Genomic DNA, 22,028 nt, shown 5'->3' on the forward strand with positions numbered 1-22,028 from the left:
GAAAGAAAGTGGCAAAGAAGAAGCACAGCCTTTCCACGAGAAATTTCATTTTCCAGCAGTAATCTGTTGGGAACACTAAACACTGGGCTGGGCTTGTTTGCGTATATTTGGATAATAGTGATTAGATATTTCCCAAATGCCATTGGCATTCAAAATCTGTTTGTATTATTATGGTACTGACAGCCATTTTTGAGATTTCGCTTCATTTTTTGGCTGGCTATAAAGGAGATACCATGCCGTCATTATCTGTTAGTGCAAATTCTGTGGCAAGAAAACGACAGAGGAGAATAAATACCTCACAGCCATACTATAGAGAACCTCCAAATGTGTTTATCACTGGTTACATAATTTTATGACGCGTGCTGACTCTTTCTCTTACAGTGGGATGAAATGACTTATAAGTGAAACATAACAAATTCATATTACATAGTAACTACCCAGATCTCAAACAGTAGACAAAGAACTTTAACATAGTACGTTAATTAACGATGGTCTTTAAAAATACACAAAAGTAAATGCCCATTATCCAATTCTATGAAAATGCTCTTAGATTCATTGTTTGACTTAACTGCAGGTATGAATGAAAAATGAAAAATCAATAAATATTTTGAAACATTTTCACAGTATTCATTTCATGACAAAGAGGAGAAAACTTTTAGCTTTACAAAGTATTTTTTGCAGCATTCGCAACAGTGGTATGGCTTTAAAAACAAAAACGGCTCAAGTAGGATTTGTAGACTTTTTTTATGCTTATGTAGAACTGTTATCTGTATGTGTTTTACTTGTTTGATTGTACTATTTCCATCTGCATCTGCCAGCAACAGTGGGGATACTCCTAAAGGCTGAATGGAGCATTTCAGTACTGCTAACTGTGGAGATTTCCCTGGAGGTCTGCCACATACCTGTTTGTGAACCTTTGTAAGCTGATCCAGGTTGTTCTCAAGAAAGGAAATCTTCTGCTTCTGGGAGTGAATCCCCCCACTGTCCTCAGGCTCCATCTCAGCACTCTGTGGGGTGGAAAATCAAAGACAGGCTGCATCAGAACTACGGGACCTCCAACGATCAGTCTTCCAGGTCAGTGAACTAAATGACAGCGCCAAACCTTGAGATTTCATTGCATGCCCAGACAGTTGCTAGCTCAGTCACTAGAGGTGGTAATATAAAGCCTATGTAAAGTCCTAGTACTGCAACAGGCCACAGGCTTTCTGTGGTCTACTTTAGCAGCCTGCTATGGATGTAATTCAGCCCCAGATACTGGCTTTTCAGAGTCAACCATATGCTTGGAAATCCCATAGACTTCTAACGAACAAGTTACTTACCTTCGGTAACGCTTTTTCTGGTGGATACAGTATCTGCCTGTGGATTCCTCACCTTATGAATATCCCCTGCTCCAGCATTCTGCGGAAATCTTTCCTAGCTCTCCACGCCGATGAGGTCGTCACAATGCTAAGGCTCCGCACACGGCTCCGCATGAAGTCACTGGAGCCATTAGAGGGCCACGTCGGCGTCATAATATCAGTTCCACCCATTTTTTCCGTGCCTCCGAGGCAAACGGGCGGACCGACCATATAGACAATGCATACATAGTACACAGTATTCACACAAATACACACAGTGTAAAGTGAAAAAGGAAAGCAAAAGAAAGCAAGCATTTCCTATAAGCCTACACAAAGGGAAACAGAGGCAATACAAATAACAATATGAGACAACCATATTAACCAATACCTCTTTTAAGGTATAAAAGGGTGGACAACGGGGAGGCGGGTGGGTCAGTGAGGTCATCCACAGGCAGATACTGTATCCACCAGAAAAAGGTAAGTAACTTGTTCTTCTGATGGATACATCTGCCTGTGGATTCCTTACCTTATGAATAGAATCACACAGCAGTCCAACCCGCATAGGAGGGTGTCCACCTTTCTATACCAAAATATCCTGCAAAACAGAGCACGCAAAATGCCCGTCCCTCCTCACCTTGGAATCTAAGCAGTAATGCTTCGCAAAAGTGTGGAGGGAGGCCAAAATTGTGACCTTACAGATGTCCAACACAAGAACACCTCTGGACAAGGCAGAAGTAGATGATTTAGCCCTGGTGGAATGAGCTCTAATGCCTTCAGGAGGCTCCTTACCAGCCAGAGCGTAGCAGATCTTGATGCACAAGATGATCCACCTGGATAGAGTGCGGTTGTGCACCGCCTTGCCCTTCATGCTTCCAACGTAGCCCACAAGGAGCTGATCGTCCAATCGCAGGTCCTTCAATCTATCCAGATAGAAACTAACTGCCCTCTTAGGATCCAAGCGGTGAAGCCTCTCTTCCTCTTTGGAAGGGTGAGGGGGGGATAGAAAGTAGAGAGGGTAATGGACTGCCCTAGATGGAAGGGAGTTACCACCTTAGGCAGAAAAGCAGTCCTGGTCCTGAGAATCATCCTTTCAGCATAAATAGTCAGAAACGGAGGCTTAGAACTCAAAGCCTGAAGCTCACTCACCCTCCTGGCTGAGGTGATAGCCACAAGGAAGACCATTTTGAATGACAGCAGTCTCAAAGGACAACTATGCATAGATTTAAATGGGGAACACATTAAGAAAGTTAAAACTAGATTTAAATCCCACTGGGGCATAATGAAGGGAGTAGGCGGAAACATATTAGTAAGGCCCTTAATAAACCTTAAAACAATCGGAGATTGAAAAAGAGATGGCTGATCAGGCAAACAAAGAAATGCAGATAAAGCCGACAAATAACCTTTAACAGTAGCCACAGCACAACCCTGCTGGGCCAAATGCAGCGAAAAACAAAGAACATCAGAAAGATGAGCTTTTAAGGGATCAATAGACCTCTCTCCACACCATTTAACAAATCTTGACCACCTGTAGGAGTAAATGGACTTGGTGGAGTGTCGCCTGGCCAATAAAATAACATCCACCACGTCAGGCGGGAGAGAGAAAGAATTCAGGTTGCCCCGTTCAATCTTCAGGCATAAAGGTGCAGGCTCTAGAGGTGGGGGTGTAGAACCTGCCCCTCCGACTGTGAGAGGAGGTCTACCCTGAGAGGGAGATGGAGCGGAGGGTGCAACGAGAGGTGAAGAAGGTCCGGGTACCAGACCCTTCTTGGCCAATCCGGGGCGATCAAAATAACTTGGGCCCGGTCTTGGCGAATCTTCCTCAGAACCCGAGGAATCAAGGGTATGGGAGGACACGCATAAAGGAGTTGTGAGCTCCAACTCAACTGAAACGCGTCCCCCAACGCCCCCTGCATCGGAAACTGGAGACTGCAGAATGACAGGCAGTGCGCGTTCGAGAGTGGCAAACAGGTCCACCCGAGGAGTCCCCAACGTCCAGAAGATGTGTCGAACTACATCCGGATGAAGCCTCCACTAGTGGTCGGCGGAGAACTGCCGACTGAGACTGTCCGCACGCACGTTCACTACCCCAGCCAGATGATTTGCCATCAAACAAATCTGATGGACCTGAGCCCAGGACCCAAGCCGCAATGCCTTCCTGCAGAGACGATACAATGCTACTCCTCCCTGCTTGTTGACATACCACATCGCGGCAGTGTTGTCCGTCTTTGTAAGGCCTTTCTCCCTTACAAAGGTAAGGGAGAAAGGCCTTAAGCGGCAAACGTTTCGCCCACAATTCCAGAAGATTAATATGAAGCAATCTTTCCTCTGGAGACCAAAGACCCTTGATCTCCAGATCCTCCAGATGAGCCCCCCCCACCCTAGGGAATAGGCATCCATTATCACTGTGGCCACAGATGGAGGAAAATGAAAGGGCTTTCTTTGAGACAGATTGCCCTCCACGCTCCACCAAGACAGATCCGCTGCAGCTTCTCTGGAGATCCTGACTGACTCCCTGAGATCCCCGTTGTGCTGATACCACTGCCTGCAGAGACACCACTGGAGCGTCCTCATGTGCCAGCGTGCATGGTTGACCAACAGAATGCAGGAGGCGAACAGATCGAGCAGGCGTAGGACTGTCGTACTTTAATATTCGGGACCGCGTAGGGGACAGGGCCCTACCCCTGTCTATGTTGGTATTAGCGAACCGCAAATGGTAAATGCGGCATGTACGAGTGCTTTATATATCGTTCTAGCTATGAATGCACTGTGTACACGTTATTCTGCTCAACTACGCGGGTTCCATTTTGGAAGCAGTGGCCATCTTGTCATTGCCCTCACATAGGCTATGATGGAGATAATACGGGCCTCACAGTACATGGGCTTTCCCTCTGACTTCTCTGTGACCTGGGCAGCTGGCTCTGCTGCCCCGGGTCAAACCGGTCTCACGAGCTCCCCTTCCTCCGTCCACCTGTGATTAGCATCAGGGTTTGACCCGTCATAAAATCCTTTCATTCTACACAATCCCCCGGCTAATCTCTTCCACACCTGCTTGTTCTTGCTTTATGACTTGTTTCCCAAAACAGGAGATGCTCATGTTTATTGGGGGGTCTATTTACTTCAAACATGGGATCTGAACCTTACTGTGTAAATCATTGTGGGCTGGCCGAATTGGAATGTGGGATGGTCATCATGACTCTGCTTTTTCGTTTGTAATGTATGCCTTTATATGACCATATCGTAAACCAAGGAATGTGTTCCTGGAGCATGATATTTTGTACTTAAGGAGAAGTCCGTTCCTATGATTTTCAGCAGTCTCCTGAGAACATACACGCTGTTGTACTTCTAGGATACCTGTCATTGGTCTGCAGCCAATAAACGATTCTTTGACTTCACCCAGAAGACTCTGTGTTTCTGTAGGTCCGGAACAGGGTGAAACCCAGAAGTCATAGGGTGTGTGCCCCTGCACCGCTGGGTCTAAAATACCCAGTACTTCAGTTTGGCGCCCAACTCGGGCCGATTTCAGCGGTACCAGTCCAAGCCAGAGGTTTGTGAGGAGCTTCGTGTGGAAATTCCGGAGGAAGGCCGCCACTTCATCGACCCCTGCATGTCGACGTGGTCCGAAAGTCTTTTCTGCGAGGTTCTCCGCGTCCCGACGGCTACGAAGGACTGCTGCCCTGATTAATCGACCTGTTTTGGACCCTTGACGAGTTTGAGAGAGCGAAACAATCGAGAGAGTCTTCTGGTGACGCCATCGATCAGCAATATTCAGTTAAGTATAAGTGGAGCGTCTCCCATTTGTTTTGGTATCCCTCGGGATCGTTTGGTTTGATTTGGTAATTGGTGATTTGGTGTTTGCAAACCCCAAAGCCAGAGGATTCGTGTATTCACGAGAATATCGTAATCGACAATCCTTTGACGTTTGGATCTAGACTAGTGAGCGAAGATGCCTGGTTCTGGACTATTTGGTAGATTATTCTGTTTGGGTTGTGGAAAAGATTTCCAGCTAGAGGAATCATGTCCGGTTCCTCCGGTTGGAACTCCAACTTATGAGCTCTATGTGAAACATGGCGTAGGCCCCATTGCATATAACGAAGTGTGGATCCACTACACCAGGAAAGATGGTGTTTTAAAATGGCCCCAAAATGGTAGTTTTGATACCGATATTTTAGATAATCTGGAAATTAAATTGTTTAAGAAGAAAGCCCGGCCGGCGATGTTTGACTCTTTCCGCTTATGGCGAAAAGAAGCCAAACAGAAGGAAATTAAGTTAGCGAAAAAGAATAAAAGAGAGAGAGGTATGTCAGTAATGCAAGCAGCTGTACAATTTAAAGACAATGAGGAGGAGCAAATGAATGAGCAATTGCACAGGCAGCGTAAGTTAGGGATTGACAAATGTTACCCAGCTTTGCCACATTCTAAGCAGGATGAGTCAGAAGAAAAGGAGAAAGATCCCTTGATGTCACATTTGTTGAGTTCGCCACCCCCGTATGCTCAAACTGCCACGGCGCCTCCCCAGCTTGTAAATATGCCACCTCCAGTGCATATACTGCAAGCCTTGCCGCAACCGCCAGTTGCTTTGCAGCCAGTTCCTATTCCTGTAGCGCAGTCCTCTCAAGCGCCGCCAGTTGTGCTTCCAACTGCCCCCGCACTTCCTGCGACTTTGCCTAATCCAGTAACTGCCTCCCCTAACACTCTTCCTTCCATCACTCCAGTACCTGTCTCTACATCCTCTTTTCTTCCCTCTGTTTTTCCCCCTGTTCTCGCCTCAGCTTCTCCTTCGGCGCGACAGCGCTTAGCTAATGTGGTTACTACATTAATGTCTCCTCTCTTTGGGTCATCTGGTGCAACTCCTGGTTTACAGCGTAAGCAGCTGCGCAGCCAATTGCCTAACCCAGATGAGAAAAAAATAATAGATCACATGGCGCGTAGATGGATCGTTTTTCCTTCACTTTATGATGTGGAATCAGTTGTCAATACTTTCCATCAATGGGATGCCCCTAAACAGAGATATGTGTTCGAGAAAATGTGCGAAATTCTCTGTGAAGAATTGGAGGATAGTGGTAAAAATCCGAGTCCGCAGGAATTGTGTAGAGTGAGGTTCGATTTTGGAACTGGTATAATTGTGGACCGCGAAGTAGATAAAGCAGTTGCGGTTGTATTGTCACTTAGGAATGACGATTGCCAACAGTCATTGTTTGAACAAGAGGTCCTTGTGGGGAAAAAGGCAAAAGCGCGACAATACCCCATGAGAGAAGTTCCCCCGGTATGGAAGGAAGCGGTTGCAGCTGTCGGTGGTAACCCCGCTGTGGCAGCGCATTTCCAGCGTGTTTGGGTGCATGTTCCATGGAAGCGCTCTGAGGTATTAGCGCTTAAGCAGTCCTTACCTGATCCCCGTAAGAACCCAGCAGGTTATTATAAAGAGTTGTCACAGACGGCAGGGTCATGCATTATGAATCTGGCCGATATAGACATGTTGTTTGGCAATGTTGTTCCACAGCCTCTATGGGGATCAATTCGTAATGTAGATCACAATGCAGAACTAGGGGATACATGGGCCAACATTGTTGCTGCTGACGCTAGACAAACGGGTGGTGCGAAACCAGAACCTTTAGTAGCTGAACTCCCTGGTAGAATCATCACGTATATGAAGACAATAATGCCTGCAATGCGCGTAAATTGGGACAAGTTATCTGCATGCAAGCAGAAGAAAGATGAGACAGTGTCAGACTTCTTTACTAGGTTTGAAGAAACGTTTATTGACCACAGTGGGCAAGATATGAGTACTGAGGGTGGCCAACGGCTGTTTGTGGATAAGTTTGTGCAGAATTTACTTCCTGACCTGTGTAAAAAGTTAAAAGATTCAGAAAGTTCTTGGGCTGTTTCTTCTTCAGTGCAAATACTGGCTACTGCACAGTATTATGAAAATAGAGATAAAGACGAGAAAGATAGAACGGAGAAGAAAACGAAGGAATTAAAGACAAAGGTCCTTTTACAGCAGGCCTATCCGCCACGTGGAGGTCAGAATAATTATAGGCAACCCCAAGGTGTCTATCACCAACCCCAACAGTTTCAGAACAATCAGCAAATGAACGGGTATTACCAACCACGTGTCCCTGTAGGTCCCAACCAATGTTCATACTGCAAAGAGGAAGGTCATTTTAAATATAGTTGCCCTAAATTAATGCAGCGGAACGGTAATATGTATGGCGCAAGAGGTAGAGGTGGTCAGCAAGCTCCTAGAGGTAGAGGGCGTGGAAGTGTTCCCCAGAACGCGCGTCCTCTGCCGCCTCAAAGTACCATCAATAGCTTTGATCAGCAAGCTAACGCGATTAGCAATACGGCCCAGTATTATAATAATGATTATTATGCAGAGGACGGTGATGCAGAGAATAATGATTACTAGGACAGCCATAGACAGAGAGAGGGAGTTGTTTCAGTGCCAGTGGATCAGAGTGGACCGTATGTTGAGGTGACTACAGCCAATGTAACGGAGCCTTTTCTGCTAGACACTGGTGCTGCAAAGAGTTCAATCATGCATTCAAAACTCCCTGGCGCACCTTTGTCTGGCGATATAAATGTTTCAGTAGGTTTTTCTGGCGCCCCAGTTAGGAACCCGATTTCTAGTCCCATGTCACTTTCTGTTGGACCTTGTGAGCTGAAAGCACCCCTGATCCTGACAACAGGTTGTGGTGAGAATTTACTGGGATTAGATTTGTTGAAAAGATTGCATGCTACACTGTATTGTTCTCCTTCAGGAGTACAACTTACATTAGGTAGGAAAGTGATTTCCCCAATGTACCTGTCTAAAAACACGATGCCACCTGAATTGTCATCCCTTCCGGATGCCCTTTGGGCTACTGGTCCCAATGATGTGGGCCTCTTGGAAATACCGCCATATGTGGTGACTTTAAAGGCTAATGTCAGACTGCCACGTATTCCCCAGTACAAGATCTCTAATGAAGGGCAGAAAGCATTGTTAGACATTGTCAGCGACTTGATTCATAAGGGTGTGATAGAAGAGACAAGAGGCAACGTTTGCAATAGTCCGATCTTACCTGTCTTAAAACGAACGGACCCTTCACAGCCACCTGTTTACAGGTTTGTGATTGATCTTAGAGAGGTTAATAAGATTGTTGTGCCACAGTTTCCGGTTGTCCCCGATATAACTGCCTTGTTAACGATGATTCCAGCCTCTGCTGTATGGTTTTCAGTGATCGATTTAAAGAATGCTTTCTTTAGTATCCCAATTGCAGAAGAGAGTAGAGATATTTTTGGTTTTAGTCTGGGAGGCCGAAGCTTCCGCTTCAAACGCGCTCCCCAGGGCTACTGTGAGAGTCCATCCATATACAGTCAGGCTTTGAAAGCGCAGCTTGATGCACTTGTTTTACCTAGTGGCGCTATCCTGATTCAGTACGTGGACGATTTACTGATCGCCGCGGATACTGAGAAGATCTGTAAAGAAGCCACATTGTCACTGTTGCGCCATTTATCCGCATTCCATCACAAAGTGTCTCTCTCTAAGCTGCAATATTGTCGACAAGAAGTGACCTACTTAGGTCATCTCTTATCGAAGGAGGGAAGGAAACTGACCCCAGAAAGAATTCAAGCCATTGCACAGTTGAGTGTGCCAAAAACACAGAGAGAAGTGCGTGCTTTTTTGGGCATCACTTCATACTGTAGGCATTGGATCCCTAGTTTTTCTTTATTGGCAAAACCTTTGTTAGCCTTAACATGCAAAGATACGCCGAACCCTATCCCATGGTCTGAAGAGTGCCAGAAAAGTTTCGTGGAATTGCGTAATGCGTTATGTTCAGCTCCTGTGTTGGGCACTCCTGACTACAGTAAGCCTTTTACATTGTATGTTCACGAGAAAGATGGATGTGCGTTGTCAGTGTTAACACAGCCTTTTGGCGACAGACCGCGCCCATGCGCATATTTTTCATCCACCTTGGACCCTGTAGCGAGGGCATTGCCAAGCTGTCTGAGAGCGACAGCTGCTGCGGCGATGTCTATCCGACAATCGGCTGGTTTGGTAATGGACAACACATTGATTGTCATGGTTCCACACGCTGTAGATACATTATTAAATAGAACTAAGACACAACACTTGACTAGTGCACGATTATCGGGCTACGAACTTACACTGTTAGCTAATCACATACACATAAAAAGATGTAATACGCTGAATCCAGCTACATTGTTGCCAATTCCAGCAGACTCAGATGAGATTGAGCAACATGACTGTCTGTTCAGAACAGAAGAAGAGACGAAAGGGAGAGTAGATCTCAAAGATACTCCCCTGACTGAGTGTGATGGCACTTTATGGGTAGATGGGTCCTGTTTCAAGCTCCCTAATGGTGACACGACTGCTGCATATGCTATCACGACTCTACACACGGTTGTGGAAACTGCACGAGTGCCACATAATTCGGCCCAAGCAGCAGAATTAATCGCCCTCACGAGAGCATGTGTGTTATCTGAAGGAATGAGAGTGAATATATACACAGATAGCCAGTACGCCTTTGGCGTGGCTCATAATTTTGGGCGTTTGTGGAAGGAGCGTGGGTTCCTGACGTCGCATGGAGCTAAAATTCAGAATGGCAAGTTGGTGAATGATCTCCTTGAGTCACTGACCCTACCGTTGCAAGTTGCGATCATGAAATGCAGTGCGCACAGGAAAGTCACAGATGATGTTGGACGTGGGAATGCGTTTGCTGATGAGACCGCGAGAGAAACGGCACAGAATGTGAAGACTAGAATGTATGTTGCAGGTCCCGCCAGATGGGTTAATGATGTTGGGATGTGTGAGAACACAATAGAGAGTGTGAAGTCGCTTCAGGCTGAAGCCACAGAGGAAGAGTTAAGAAAGTGGAGAGAAAGTATGGGTAAGTTGGATGAGAATGGTTGTTGGATTGATCTGACAGAACATAGGCGATGGTTGTTGCCTGATGCATATGTGCTTCCAGTGGTTACTATGGCACATGGAATGGCACATATCAGTACGAAAGGTATATGCAAGTTGTTGGCTCCAGTATGGCAGAATACTGGGATTCCCAAGTGTGCAGAGAATGTGGTCAAGAATTGCATAGTATGCTTGAAGTACAACCCTGGTAGGGGAACCCCAACTCCGGCTGGTCACTTTGCACCCCCATCATGTCCATTTGAAGTTTTGCAGCTGGACTTTATTCACATGGAAAGATGCAACAACCTGAAATATGTACTGGTGGTTGTTTGTGCTTTCTCAAAATGGATTGAGGCTTATCCTCTGAAAGATAACACTGCCCTATCCACAGCCAAAGCCCTTGTGAAAGAGTTTTTTCCTAGGTTTGGGATGCCAAGAATGGTGTGGTGTGATAACGGAAGTGAGTTTGTGGGTAAAGTGATGAAGAATGTATGTGAAGGGCTAGGGATAAAGCAGAAGTTCCACGCTGCAAACCACCCCCAATCAGCTGGATTAGTAGAACGCTACAATGGAGCCTTAAAGCTCAAGCTGGCTAAAATCCAGGCGAGCACCGGTCCTAAATGGCCTGACGCTCTGCCCTTAGCACTCCTGTCCACCAGAATGACCATACACTCACGAGTGGGACTTAGTCCTTACGAGGTCGTTTTTGGCCGTCCCGCCAACGTATGGGGTGTACCGAGACCTACAAAGTTCAGTGAGATTGAGCATCCAGTACTGCTCGATTACCTGTATGATTTGACTGTTAAACTGCGTGTTTTGCACCAACAGGTACATGATACTCTTCCCCAAGCCTCTGAACCTCCTGGACACCCTATCAACCCTGGCTCGTGGGTCCTGGTCCGGAACTTCCAGCGCAAGAGCAACGACGAGCCTCGCTGGATCGGCCCTCATCTTGTTCTTCTTTCGACAAGATCAGCAGTGCGAGTGAAAGGGAAGAAGCACTGGATTCATGGTACCCACTGCAAAGTAGTCCCCTTGCCTCTGCCATATGACCAGTGGGTCAAGGAGGGTATCACCGACTCAGAGACAAACATTGTACCTCGCTTTGTACCATTCAGTGACGCACGCTTAAGAGACACAGTTTCAGATCAAGAGAGTGACAATATTCTGCAGGAAGCTGTGCCACCATCGAGTCGACTGGACACCACTGAGCCTGAACTTTTGTTTCAAGACCAAACAGCACCTGGCCGCCTTCGCTATAATTTGAGACCTAGGCCCATGGACAAATAAAGATTTCCTCATTATTTCCCTTTTGGCATTTTTGCTCTCCCATCTGAAGGACTTTCTTGATTTTTGTTTTTTGAACCACCATCCGGGTTCTGCCGCAGGGTCGCAATGCCAAGACTTTGGGGTACAGGCCGAAGACGCTAGGTCGACGGTTCTGGTTAGTCTAGGGCGTTTCCCTGGACTGACAGGCGTACTCCTTAGCAGAAGAAACTCATCCGCCGCGAGCGGCCCGAGTAGAGGATGGAGTTTTTTAAGATGGAGAGACCGATTGAGGAAATGACCTCTAATGCAAGGATGTGTAGAATTGTAAAAAGTAAATGTTTTGTCTTTTTGTGCTTTTTTACACTGTGTAGTATCATAATGTTTATTGTAGGATTTGTGTTTTTCTCCGCTCAAAAGCCCATTGCACCCACTCAACAGCCTATATCTCCTTCTACTGCCTCCTCTCACTCTTTTCACCCTTTGCCTGAGCACGAACAGACCAGACGATCAGAGTTCGTAAATAACTCGTTTATCCAACTCTTGCACCAGCACCAACTGGTAATGAATACGACCAATTGCTGGGTGTGTGGGTTAATGCCCCATACCATTAACAAGGGTATTCCCTACCTGGTGCTACCGTACAGTTACAATGGATCGTCATGGGCATTCCAAACCATGTTTCTCTATGCTCTAGATACATACTCCCCTCGCCAACCGCGTTCCATCAGACCTATCACCAATAATAAGGCTTTGATGAAAGGAGTTGCCGATATGAGTAGGGATATTAATGCATACTCCTCTATTCCCAAAGAAGAGTTGAGACCTTATGCAGGATGGAACGCGACGGGGTATAGTATTAGTCTGGGTGAAAGACAGCGAAAAATCTCATCTCCAATCTGGGTCGTACCCCACATGGGTCGGTTCTGCTTACAGGGTAATGGTCAGAATCCTAGGGCTCAACTGGGAAGAAGTGACTGTACTGAAACGTACACTTTCCCGTCACAGTTTTCCCCTGCGTTTTTGGCTGCTAAGGGCACATATTTCATCTGCAATGACCGAGCATATACATGGCTGCCCCCTGATTTCTCGGGCACATGTTATATTGCGAACTTGCTACCGCCGACATTTACTGCTGCCTCTGACTATCACAAGACCAGAGTTGTGAGAGGTGTGATTAGTAAGGAGGACACTGCCGGTCAGGAAGCAGGAGACTTCTTCTTGGGTTTCCTGCCGTTTTGGGGACCTATGGTCAATAGTAGGAACCTGAGACAGCTGACTCGTGTGGTTGAATCCACTGTCAATGTAACGGCTGGTGCCCTTAGTAATCTGACAGCTGAGCTCCAAGCGGATCGCCTTATGACTCTGCAGAACCGCATGGTTCTAGACGTTATTCTTGCAGACCGCGGTGGGGTATGCAAGGTCATCCAATCCAGTTGCTGCATTTTCATACCAGATAATGCTCCAACAGTGTATCAAGCCATCTCCAAACTCCATAAAATATCTGAAGCCATACACGTGGATAAGGGAGATTGGTCACTGATGGGGTGGTTCTGGGAATTGATATCTGCCTGGGGTTGGAAAGTTCTGATGGTCATTGGAATGATCTTAGCCATTCTTTTCCTGTTCTGTCTGTGCATACAGTGTACTCCTGCGATATGTGGTCTCTGTGCTACCTTATGTGTAAGGAAACCTGTATCGAGGGACGAGCTAAGTAATAGGATGATGCTACAGCAACATCTCCATGACTTCGTGAACATTGACCTGGACTCGGATTAAGATGAGTATAGTGATTGCCTATGTAAGGGCAAAAGGAGGGTCTGTCGTACTTTAATATTCGGGACCGCGTAGGGGACAGGGCCCTACCCCTGTCTATGTTGGTATTAGCGAACCGCAAATGGTAAATGCGGCATGTACGAGTGCTTTATATATCGTTCTAGCTATGAATGCACTGTGTACACGTTATTCTGCTCAACTACGCGGGTTCCATTTTGGAAGCAGTGGCCATCTTGTCATTGCCCTCACATAGGCTATGATGGAGTTAATACGGGCCTCACAGTACATGGGCTTTCCCTCTGACTTCTCTGTGACCTGGGCAGCTGGCTCTGCTGCCCCGGGTCAAACCGGTCTCACGAGCTCCCCTTCCTCCGTCCACCTGTGATTAGCATCAGGGTTTGACCCGTCATAAAATCCTTTCATTCTACACAATCCCCCGGCTAATCTCTTCCACACCTGCTTGTTCTTGCTTTATGACTTGTTTCCCAAAACAGGAGATGCTCATGTTTATTGGGGGGTCTATTTACTTCAAACATGGGATCTGAACCTTACTGTGTAAATCATTGTGGGCTGGCCGAATTGGAATGTGGGATGGTCATCATGACTCTGCTTTTTCGTTTGTAATGTATGCCTTTATATGACCATATCGTAAACCAAGGAATGTGTGCCTGGAGCATGATATTTTGTACTTAAGGAGAAGTCCGTTCCTATGATTTTCAGCAGTCTCCTGAGAACATACACGCTGTTGTACTTCTAGGATACCTGTCATTGGTCTGCAGCCAATAAACGATTCTTTGACTTCACCCAGAAGACTCTGTGTTTCTGTAGGTCCGGAACAGGGTGAAACCCAGAAGTCATAGGGTGTGTGCCCCTGCACCGCTGGGTCTAAAATACCCAGTACTTCAGGACCTTCAGAACTGGAACAACTGCTCTATTGTGAAACAAAGGGATCATTTCCTGAATGTCGAGAATCCTTTGCGGAGGAGGAAAAGCTCGACACACAGTGGTATCCAGTACTGCTGAGAGGGCACCATGTGAGATTTGGGCACATTTATCGAAAAACCCAATCTGAACAACAGCTGAGTTGTTACCTGCAGATGACAGAGCACCATCTCTGGCGACTCTGCCTTCAGAAGCCAGTCGTCCAGGTAGGGGAAAATCTGGATCCCTGACCTCCTGAGATGGGCAGCCACCACCGCCATCACCTTGGTGAAGACTAGAGGTGCAGTAGTAAGACCAAATGGAAGGACCGCAAACTGGTAATGTTGCAAACCAATCGTAAACCGGAGATACTTCCTGTGCGACGTCAGGACTGGGATGTGAAAATACACATCCTGCAAGTCGATGGACACCATCCAGTCATCTTGTAGCAGCGCCTGAAGAACCTGCGCTAGGGTGAGCATCTTGAACATCTCCTGCTTGAGAAACAGATTCAAGATTCTGAGATCCAAGATGGGTCATAACCTGCCATACTTCTTGGAAAGCAGGAAATACCGGGAGTAGCATCCCTGACCCCTTTCCTGCTCTGGAACCACCTCTATCGCACCTTTTTGTAACAGGACAAGCACTTTCTTCTGAAGAAGAAGTAAATGATACTCCATGCAAAATCCTTGGCAAGGAGGGTAAGGAGGAGGGAATTCCCTGAAGGGAAGGGCGTACCCATTTTCTACCAGATCTAAAACCCAAAGGTCCGAAGTGACCAATTTCCAATCCTGTAGAAAATGGGTAAGACGGCCCCCCACAGGACCTGCATGATCCAGGATGGCGGATCTAGGGCTGCTTTCCTGTATTACCAGGAGGGGCTGGGAAGGTAGAGGAGGAGGAGGAAGAGGGCTGACGACCCGCTCCACGAAGGCGACCTCCGCCCTTACCCCTGTAGGACTTGTACAAGGGGTTTTGTTGCTGTTGCTGCTGCTGTGGCTGACGGGAACCACAAAAGGAAGACTTCCCAAAGCCACGGTATCTTCTATAGCCATAACCCTTTGCCTGAGACTGTAAACCAAAGGATTTCGCTGTGGCCTTACTGTCTTTGAACCTTTGCAAAGCAGAGTCAGCTTTTGCTCCAAAAAGCCTAGATCCGTCAAAAGGAAGATCGAGAAGAGCAGCTTGTACATCAGGAGAGAACCCAGAAGACCTTAGCCATGCATGCCTTCTCGTAGCAATGGATGAGCCCATCACCCTGGCAACCAAATCTGCTGTGTCCAGGCCAGACTGGATGACTTGGCGAGCCGCAGCCTGTGAGTCTGCTAGTACCTCACTGAAATTTCCCTGATCTTCCTCAGATAATTTTGGAAGAAGCTGTTTGGCAGAGTCCATAAGGGCATGAATGTATCTACCCAACAAACAGGTAGCGTTGGTGGACTTCAAAGCCATACTCGCCGAAAAGAAGACCTTCTTTGAAGATTGTTCAAGTTTTTTGGAATCCCTGTCAGCAGGAGCCTGCGGAAAGGAGCCCGTGGACTACTTTAAACATGAAGCCTACACCGCCAAACTCTCAGGCGAAGGATGAGACGAAAGGAACACAGGATCCCCTGGAGCAGGCCTGTACCTTCTGGACACCGACCTTGAAACTGCAGGAGCAGAAAGAGGATTGCACCACACCTCAAGGATTGGCTCAGTCAAGGCATCATTGAACGGCAAAAGTGTCTCTACCACAGAGGACGGAGAATGAAGCACCTCTGTGAGCAGATTAAGCTTATACTCAGCCATAGGGAGCTGCAGATCCAAGAGCACCGCAGCCTTCCTTATCACAGTATGGTAAGGTGCAACTTCCTTTGAGGGGTAACATTTCCGAGAAGCAAAGTCCCAATCCGGAGAGGTGTCAAATCCACTTGCCTCACACAGACCCTCGAACATATCCTCAGACTCACAAATTTCACCTTCCTCCATTTCTTCAGCCTGGTACTGTTCCTCCTCTAACAACCTCTGCGCTTCTCTCCTCGAGCGCATCTTCAGTGGCGGCGTCGGCGGCGCCACCCGCGGCGTAGATGGCTCCGGGAGCGGCGTCGAAGGAGGAGCCGCAGCAGCAACCGGTGCCAAACGAATCCAAGAAGAAGGTTCGCCGGATGGAGCCGGGGACTGCACATACGGCGTTGACATCCTCGGAGCTGGAAAATGCCAGGACAGCATCATTGGCATGAATGGCACAAAGGGGGCCTGAGGATAATGGTGAGGCACACCCAAATTAAATGCCAGAGGACCCACGGGACCCGAAGGTGCACTAGAAGGGTATGAGGCCCTGGTAAACACACCATATATCGCATTTAAAAAATACGAGGGATCCGAACCCGGCGCTGGAAATTGAGGATACTGAGCCGGTTTGAGATCCAAACGAGGCACCTCTGGAGTCGGAACCGCCGGGGCCACAGGCGGAGCCACAGGAGCTGAAGGAGCCTCAGCATCAGCCGGATCCGACAAACATCCCGGAGTTTGAGAAAATCTCGGCGTCGGACACTGCGCCGGAGTCCCCTTGTACGAAGAAGAATGGGTCGGAGTCACTTGAGGAGACACTGAAGGTGAAGGAGAGACAAAGTCCTTAACACGACGTCGAGGAGCTGGAGAAGGCGACCTCGAAACCACAGGCTTCGACGAACGGCGCAGAGATCCATGCCTCTTCTTCTTCTTGTGCTTCCTCTTCGAGTCATGTGAAGTTGACGACCTCGACTTCGAACGTTTTCGACCCCTTTTTTCTTTTCTCATTTTAGCCATGTACAGTTTGGCTTCCCGTTCCTTCAAGGCCTTCGGGTTCATCTTTCTACAGCAAGAACAGCCCTTGATGTCGTGATCTGATGATAGACACCACAGACAGTCCTCATGGGGGTCAGTGATCGACATATGACCCCCGCACTCTTTACAGGGCTTGAAACCCGACTTCCTTGGAGCAGACATGGCAAAACCACAGAAGAAAATAAGCCAAAATACAAAGTATCTAGCAGAAAGTATGGAGACTCCCAGAAAAACCGTTAGCGTCGACAGCGCGGAAAAAAGGGAACTGGTGTCATCACGCCGACATGGCCCTCTTATGGCTCCAGTGACGTCATACGGAGCCGCGTGCGGAGCCATAGCATTGTGACGACCTCTTCGGGGTGGAGAGCTAGTATTTCCACGGAATGCTGGCGCAGGGGATATTCATAAGGTGAGAAATCCACAGGCAGATGTATCCATCAGAATGGCCAATCAATGGATCCTGAGAACAATGCAGGGAGAAGACCCTACCTCTAATTCAAAAAATGGGGCTACAGTGAGGTCATCCAAAAAGACAACCACAGCTGCTGGCTGTTGGTTCAGAAGGTTTTTAGTATTTTTTGGGGGGGACTTTTGCAGAATTTACATAGAATTTCAGGACAACTCAAGGGAATCTGCACCTGTCAACGATCCCCAAGACTACTTCCATGAGTACCTATTATTGAACATGGAAAAATAAAAGTGAATGTGTATATTTCAGCAAGTGAAATGAGAAGCTTATGGTTTTTGTTCTCCAGAGGGAAAACATCTACTCAATGATGCAACCCTTTTCTATCCAACACCATCCACTTTGCGGGTGTTCTCTTCCCATTGCCAGCCTGAATGGATTTACATCTGTTATTGAAAGAGTTTCAGGGTAAAAAATTGCCTAAACAGTATGTGAGTATACACTTTTGTGGTCGTTCCACAACATTTTCAGGCAGATTTGCCACAGAGCACCCACAAAACTCTCTATGAGCACATATGCTCACTTTTGAAACCCTGACAATCTGGACCCATTTTAAACAGAGACAATTTCATTTCATAGTATGTGAGTCTATTGACTTGTGATCCTCGTTCTCCATCGGAATAAGTCCTGCTCATGTGTGCCATTCCAGGCATCTTGTCAAAGAGCAAAGTCACTTTTTTAAATTTATGTTTGCAAATTATGCCTACCCAATTGTAGAGTATCTCTCTGTTTTCAAATATACATTTTTAGATTGCAAAGAGCACTGTAAGTGATTCCAAATCCCAAAACTTGTTTAACACCCTTATTGATAAAACAAAAAATGAAAGAACAGTGAGCATGTGATCAACTGTGCCTGAGAGGGCTGGTGTGTTAGATGATAGTTTATTTGGACGCTAATAGTACTTAATAGGAACTGAAACCTCAATTGTTTTGACAATGTCAAGGATTTCTGGAGATTGGTTAGGAAATGTACTTACCTGTAATTGTAGTTACTTGTAGATACAGTTCTTCAGTGTTGATTTTTTTTATAGATTTGCATGCTTAATTTTTTTCCCAACATGAGGCGGGGTAACCTCGATAGTCAATGTCAACATAGCAGTATTAATAAACAGCAACTTATTTGGTAACCCAAACTCCAGCTAATGAAGTGGAGATGTTCAGATTCCAACCCCCTCAGAGGCCCTACCTGCTAGATTTTTGTAGCTCATCAATGAGATTTCTAAAGTCGTCATGAACTGGTAGGAGGGAGGGATAGAGAGAGAGAGAGAGAGAGAGAGAGAGAGAGAGAGAGAGAGAGAGAGAGAGAGAGAGAGAGAGAGAGAGAGAGAGAGAGAGAGTCTATGAGAGATACCAATGCTAAAGACCTCTAGTTATAGGTAAGTAACTTTTTCTTCTCCATCACTGTATATTTCATAGAGTCACGTGTTGAATTATCATTACTAAAGCAGTAACACAAACCAGTTAGTATACATAGGCGGAATTAGGTTCCAATTAATATAACAGGTTGCCCAGTACTGCCTGCTCAACTTTGGATCTTATCTGCAAATGCGACAGTAATGCTTGGAAAAAGTATGAAGCACTTCAGCAAGAGTACCTCTGAAGCCACAATGTCTCTTGTGGAATGTTCTCCTACTTTGGGTCGAAGAAGTTGTCTGCCTTGGCATAGCAGACAGAAATACATGCTGTGATACTGCTAGCTATACTTTGACAGAGGACAACTCTTGAGGAATTTCCATAGGGAATGTATAGCTGGCCTGATTTTCAAAAGTCTTTTGTTCTCATCATGTGCTACTTCAACAATGTTTAAGACCCAATGAGTGAAATACCTTTTGTCCAGAAGTAGATGGGTGAGGAAAAAAAGCTAGCTGTGAACTTTTCTATTGAGATGGAATGTTGATACTTTAGGCATGAAGTGAGGATTCATAGAAAGATTCACCTTATCTTTGTCAAACTGCATGTAAGGAGGTTTAAGGGACACAACTTGGATTTCACTAATGTATCTTGCTAATGATATGGCTTGAAGAATGTGTCTTCCAAGAAATATTTTGAAGGGAGGCTTTGTTTAAAGGTTAAAACAGTTCTTCAATGAAAGCCCATAGCAAAGTGTTTAGATCCCAAACTGATGGTCTTTTTTTTAAAGGAACAGTGTGAGACAGTCCTTTCATAAATACTTTTATTAATCTTGTTGAGGAAACAGGAGTGCTTGGAATTATGAGATATCTGGGCAATGACGCCAGATGCAGTATCATAGATAAATACTCTAAACCACAAAAGGTAAGGTAATACTTTATGAGGACACATTTTAAGTGAGTCGATATTCTGAGAAGAGGCCCAGATGTGGAAAGGCTTCCATTTCAGTAAGTAGGACTTTTCTATTGAAGCTGCTCCAGATGTTTGAAGAACCTTCCTACAGTTTAGGCCACACTCAAGATTAGAAGCAGCCAAGCAGTCAGGAGAGGGGATTCTGGGTTGTGATGTAAAACCCAACCGTGGTTCCTGGAGAGAAGTAGATTGAAGTATCGATCAAGAGATCCCCAGGGTCTTCTTGGCCCATGGTACTGGAATTAGTATAAGTGTACATGATGGCTCGCTCATCAGTTTTTGAAGAATTCTCCCAAGACTAGAGTAATTATAACAAAAAGGAAAACAAAGATTCCTGCCCTAGAAATAGAAAGCACTTGCTGAAAAAGGATAGGAATTTGAAGTTCTCTGGTGCAGTAAGGAGATTCACAAACAGTGTGCCCCACCGATGAAACATCAGTTGAAGCTGTGTTGCACCTAGCTGCTATCTGTGACATTCAGAATTGCATCTACTTAGTGCCTTGCCCTGGCATTTTGCAATCTTGTAACATGTTCCACTGTGAGCGTGATATCATGTTTAGGACCCAGGGCCAAGGGAAACACGCTTTCTGTGTCAAATCTTTATTACTCTATGTTTTTTATATAGTAGAAATAAGTTTTGTGGTCTGTCCTGACAAGTACATTTTGGTGCGAGGTTAGCAGCAACAAAGCTTTCAGAACAAGTCTGACTGTTCTCAGTTCTAGAATATTAACATCGCAGTGTAAACCTTGTTCCTGGGAAAGCCAGAGACCGCTTGTTGAAAGGCCCTGTAAAAGAGTGACACAACCTTTCTGAGAGGTATTAGTCATGAGATAAAACTGTGGCTCCGGAGTATAGAGACCGTAATCTCTTTTATTTTTAAGAAATATTTTTTATTGGCATCAGCATATAAAGTCTCTAGGACGATGTTTAGACAGTTTCCACTTCTGATCAACTGACAATCAAGTACTAAGGGACAACCTTCACATTTGTACAACACCATTTCATGATAACAGTCACCTAGTTTTACATTGTTTCTTCATAAAGATGCACAACGTTATCAGTAGTACTTGTTGTAAAGAGTGAAAGAAACCCTTTATCCCAACTCTGTGGAAAGGGAATGGTGGAGCAGGTAAACAAAATTTTGTATACCTTCTCTATTTTGCATGAAAAATACTAATTGCGTAATCAATTTACATATTAACCTGTATTAACTGTGTGCCGTGGTATAACTAACCAACAGTGCACCTTGATAAACACGTATTACATGTGGGACTAAATGCTAATTGCATGGCAGAATAACTTTGATGACTAACTGTGGTACGCATATTTAACCCCTTGAGTGCCCCGCCCTTTCCCCCTCCTGTGCCGGGCCTTTCATTAGCGGGCGGGGTCCATGACGAGATAGTCTCGTCATGGGCACAGCGCAACCGTGCTCCATGACGAGACTATCTCGTCATGGGCATAGAAGAGGTTAACAATAGAAGGTGTTGTGATAGAAATTACATGATTTATGTTGCTTTGTAATGGTTTGCGTTCCTGGTATAGCGGAATGGTGAGTATTATTGCTTTAAATGTTGCTATAAGTTAGAAAAATACTAATATATAATGGAAATAGTGTGGGTTTAAACATTAGAATTATATTTTCGTATATTAATTATCTTTTATGTTTGTTTTGCTTAAGTTGGCATTCGGGCCTACTAGGCCATGATATTCAAAATGGAGTTCGGTAGTGGCCACCGTCTTGTGAATGCGATGTTTACTGCACAGACTCGGATGGCTCTGAAGATCTCAAGGCGTCCTCAGATCAGAGCACAGTGTTCCTCGTCAAGGATAGGAACGTGGAGGACTGCCAGAATTCAGTTAGTGTGACTGACAAGAGAAAACAATAACCACCTATGCCTGGAGGTCAACACGTTGATACTTTGGACCTTTTCGCATGAGAACTTTATGAGCTAGAAGAATGACATAAGCCATTTCCCTGAGTACCCGGGAACGTGAGAATGGATAACCATATTACAAATTTGAGAGGCTTAGTCAATCAGAGTGTTTGGATTTAGAAATTGTTACCGATTATTTTAGAAATCATTATAAAAGGGGAACTTTAGGAGAGGGGAGAAGCTAATGCTAGTGCGTTCCAGAGGGGTGTCCCGAACTTGCGTGACCGATTTGCTTGCACGATTGCCTGGTCCTTTGGATATCTTTGGGACTGGGTCGTGCCGAGCAAAATAACTT

The 22,028-nt window shown here is 45.9% G+C and overlaps 1 protein-coding gene across 1 annotated transcript in view; it reads right to left on the reverse strand.

Moving 5' to 3' along the window:
- KIF5A (kinesin family member 5A) overlaps nucleotides 1-22,028 on the reverse strand; it is an 800,696-nt gene that overhangs the window by 114,624 nt on the left and 664,044 nt on the right. Inside the window, exon 23 of the mRNA XM_085654600.1 lies at nucleotides 903-1,007. Within this exon, the coding sequence (XP_085510726.1) occupies nucleotides 903-1,007 (105 nt within the window). The remainder of the gene's footprint in view (nucleotides 1-902; nucleotides 1,008-22,028) is intronic.

The sequence above is a fragment of the Triturus cristatus genome, chromosome 4_1 (assembly GCF_964204655.1).
Source record: "Triturus cristatus chromosome 4_1, aTriCri1.1, whole genome shotgun sequence".
NCBI classification, from domain to species: Eukaryota; Metazoa; Chordata; class Amphibia; order Caudata; family Salamandridae; genus Triturus; species Triturus cristatus.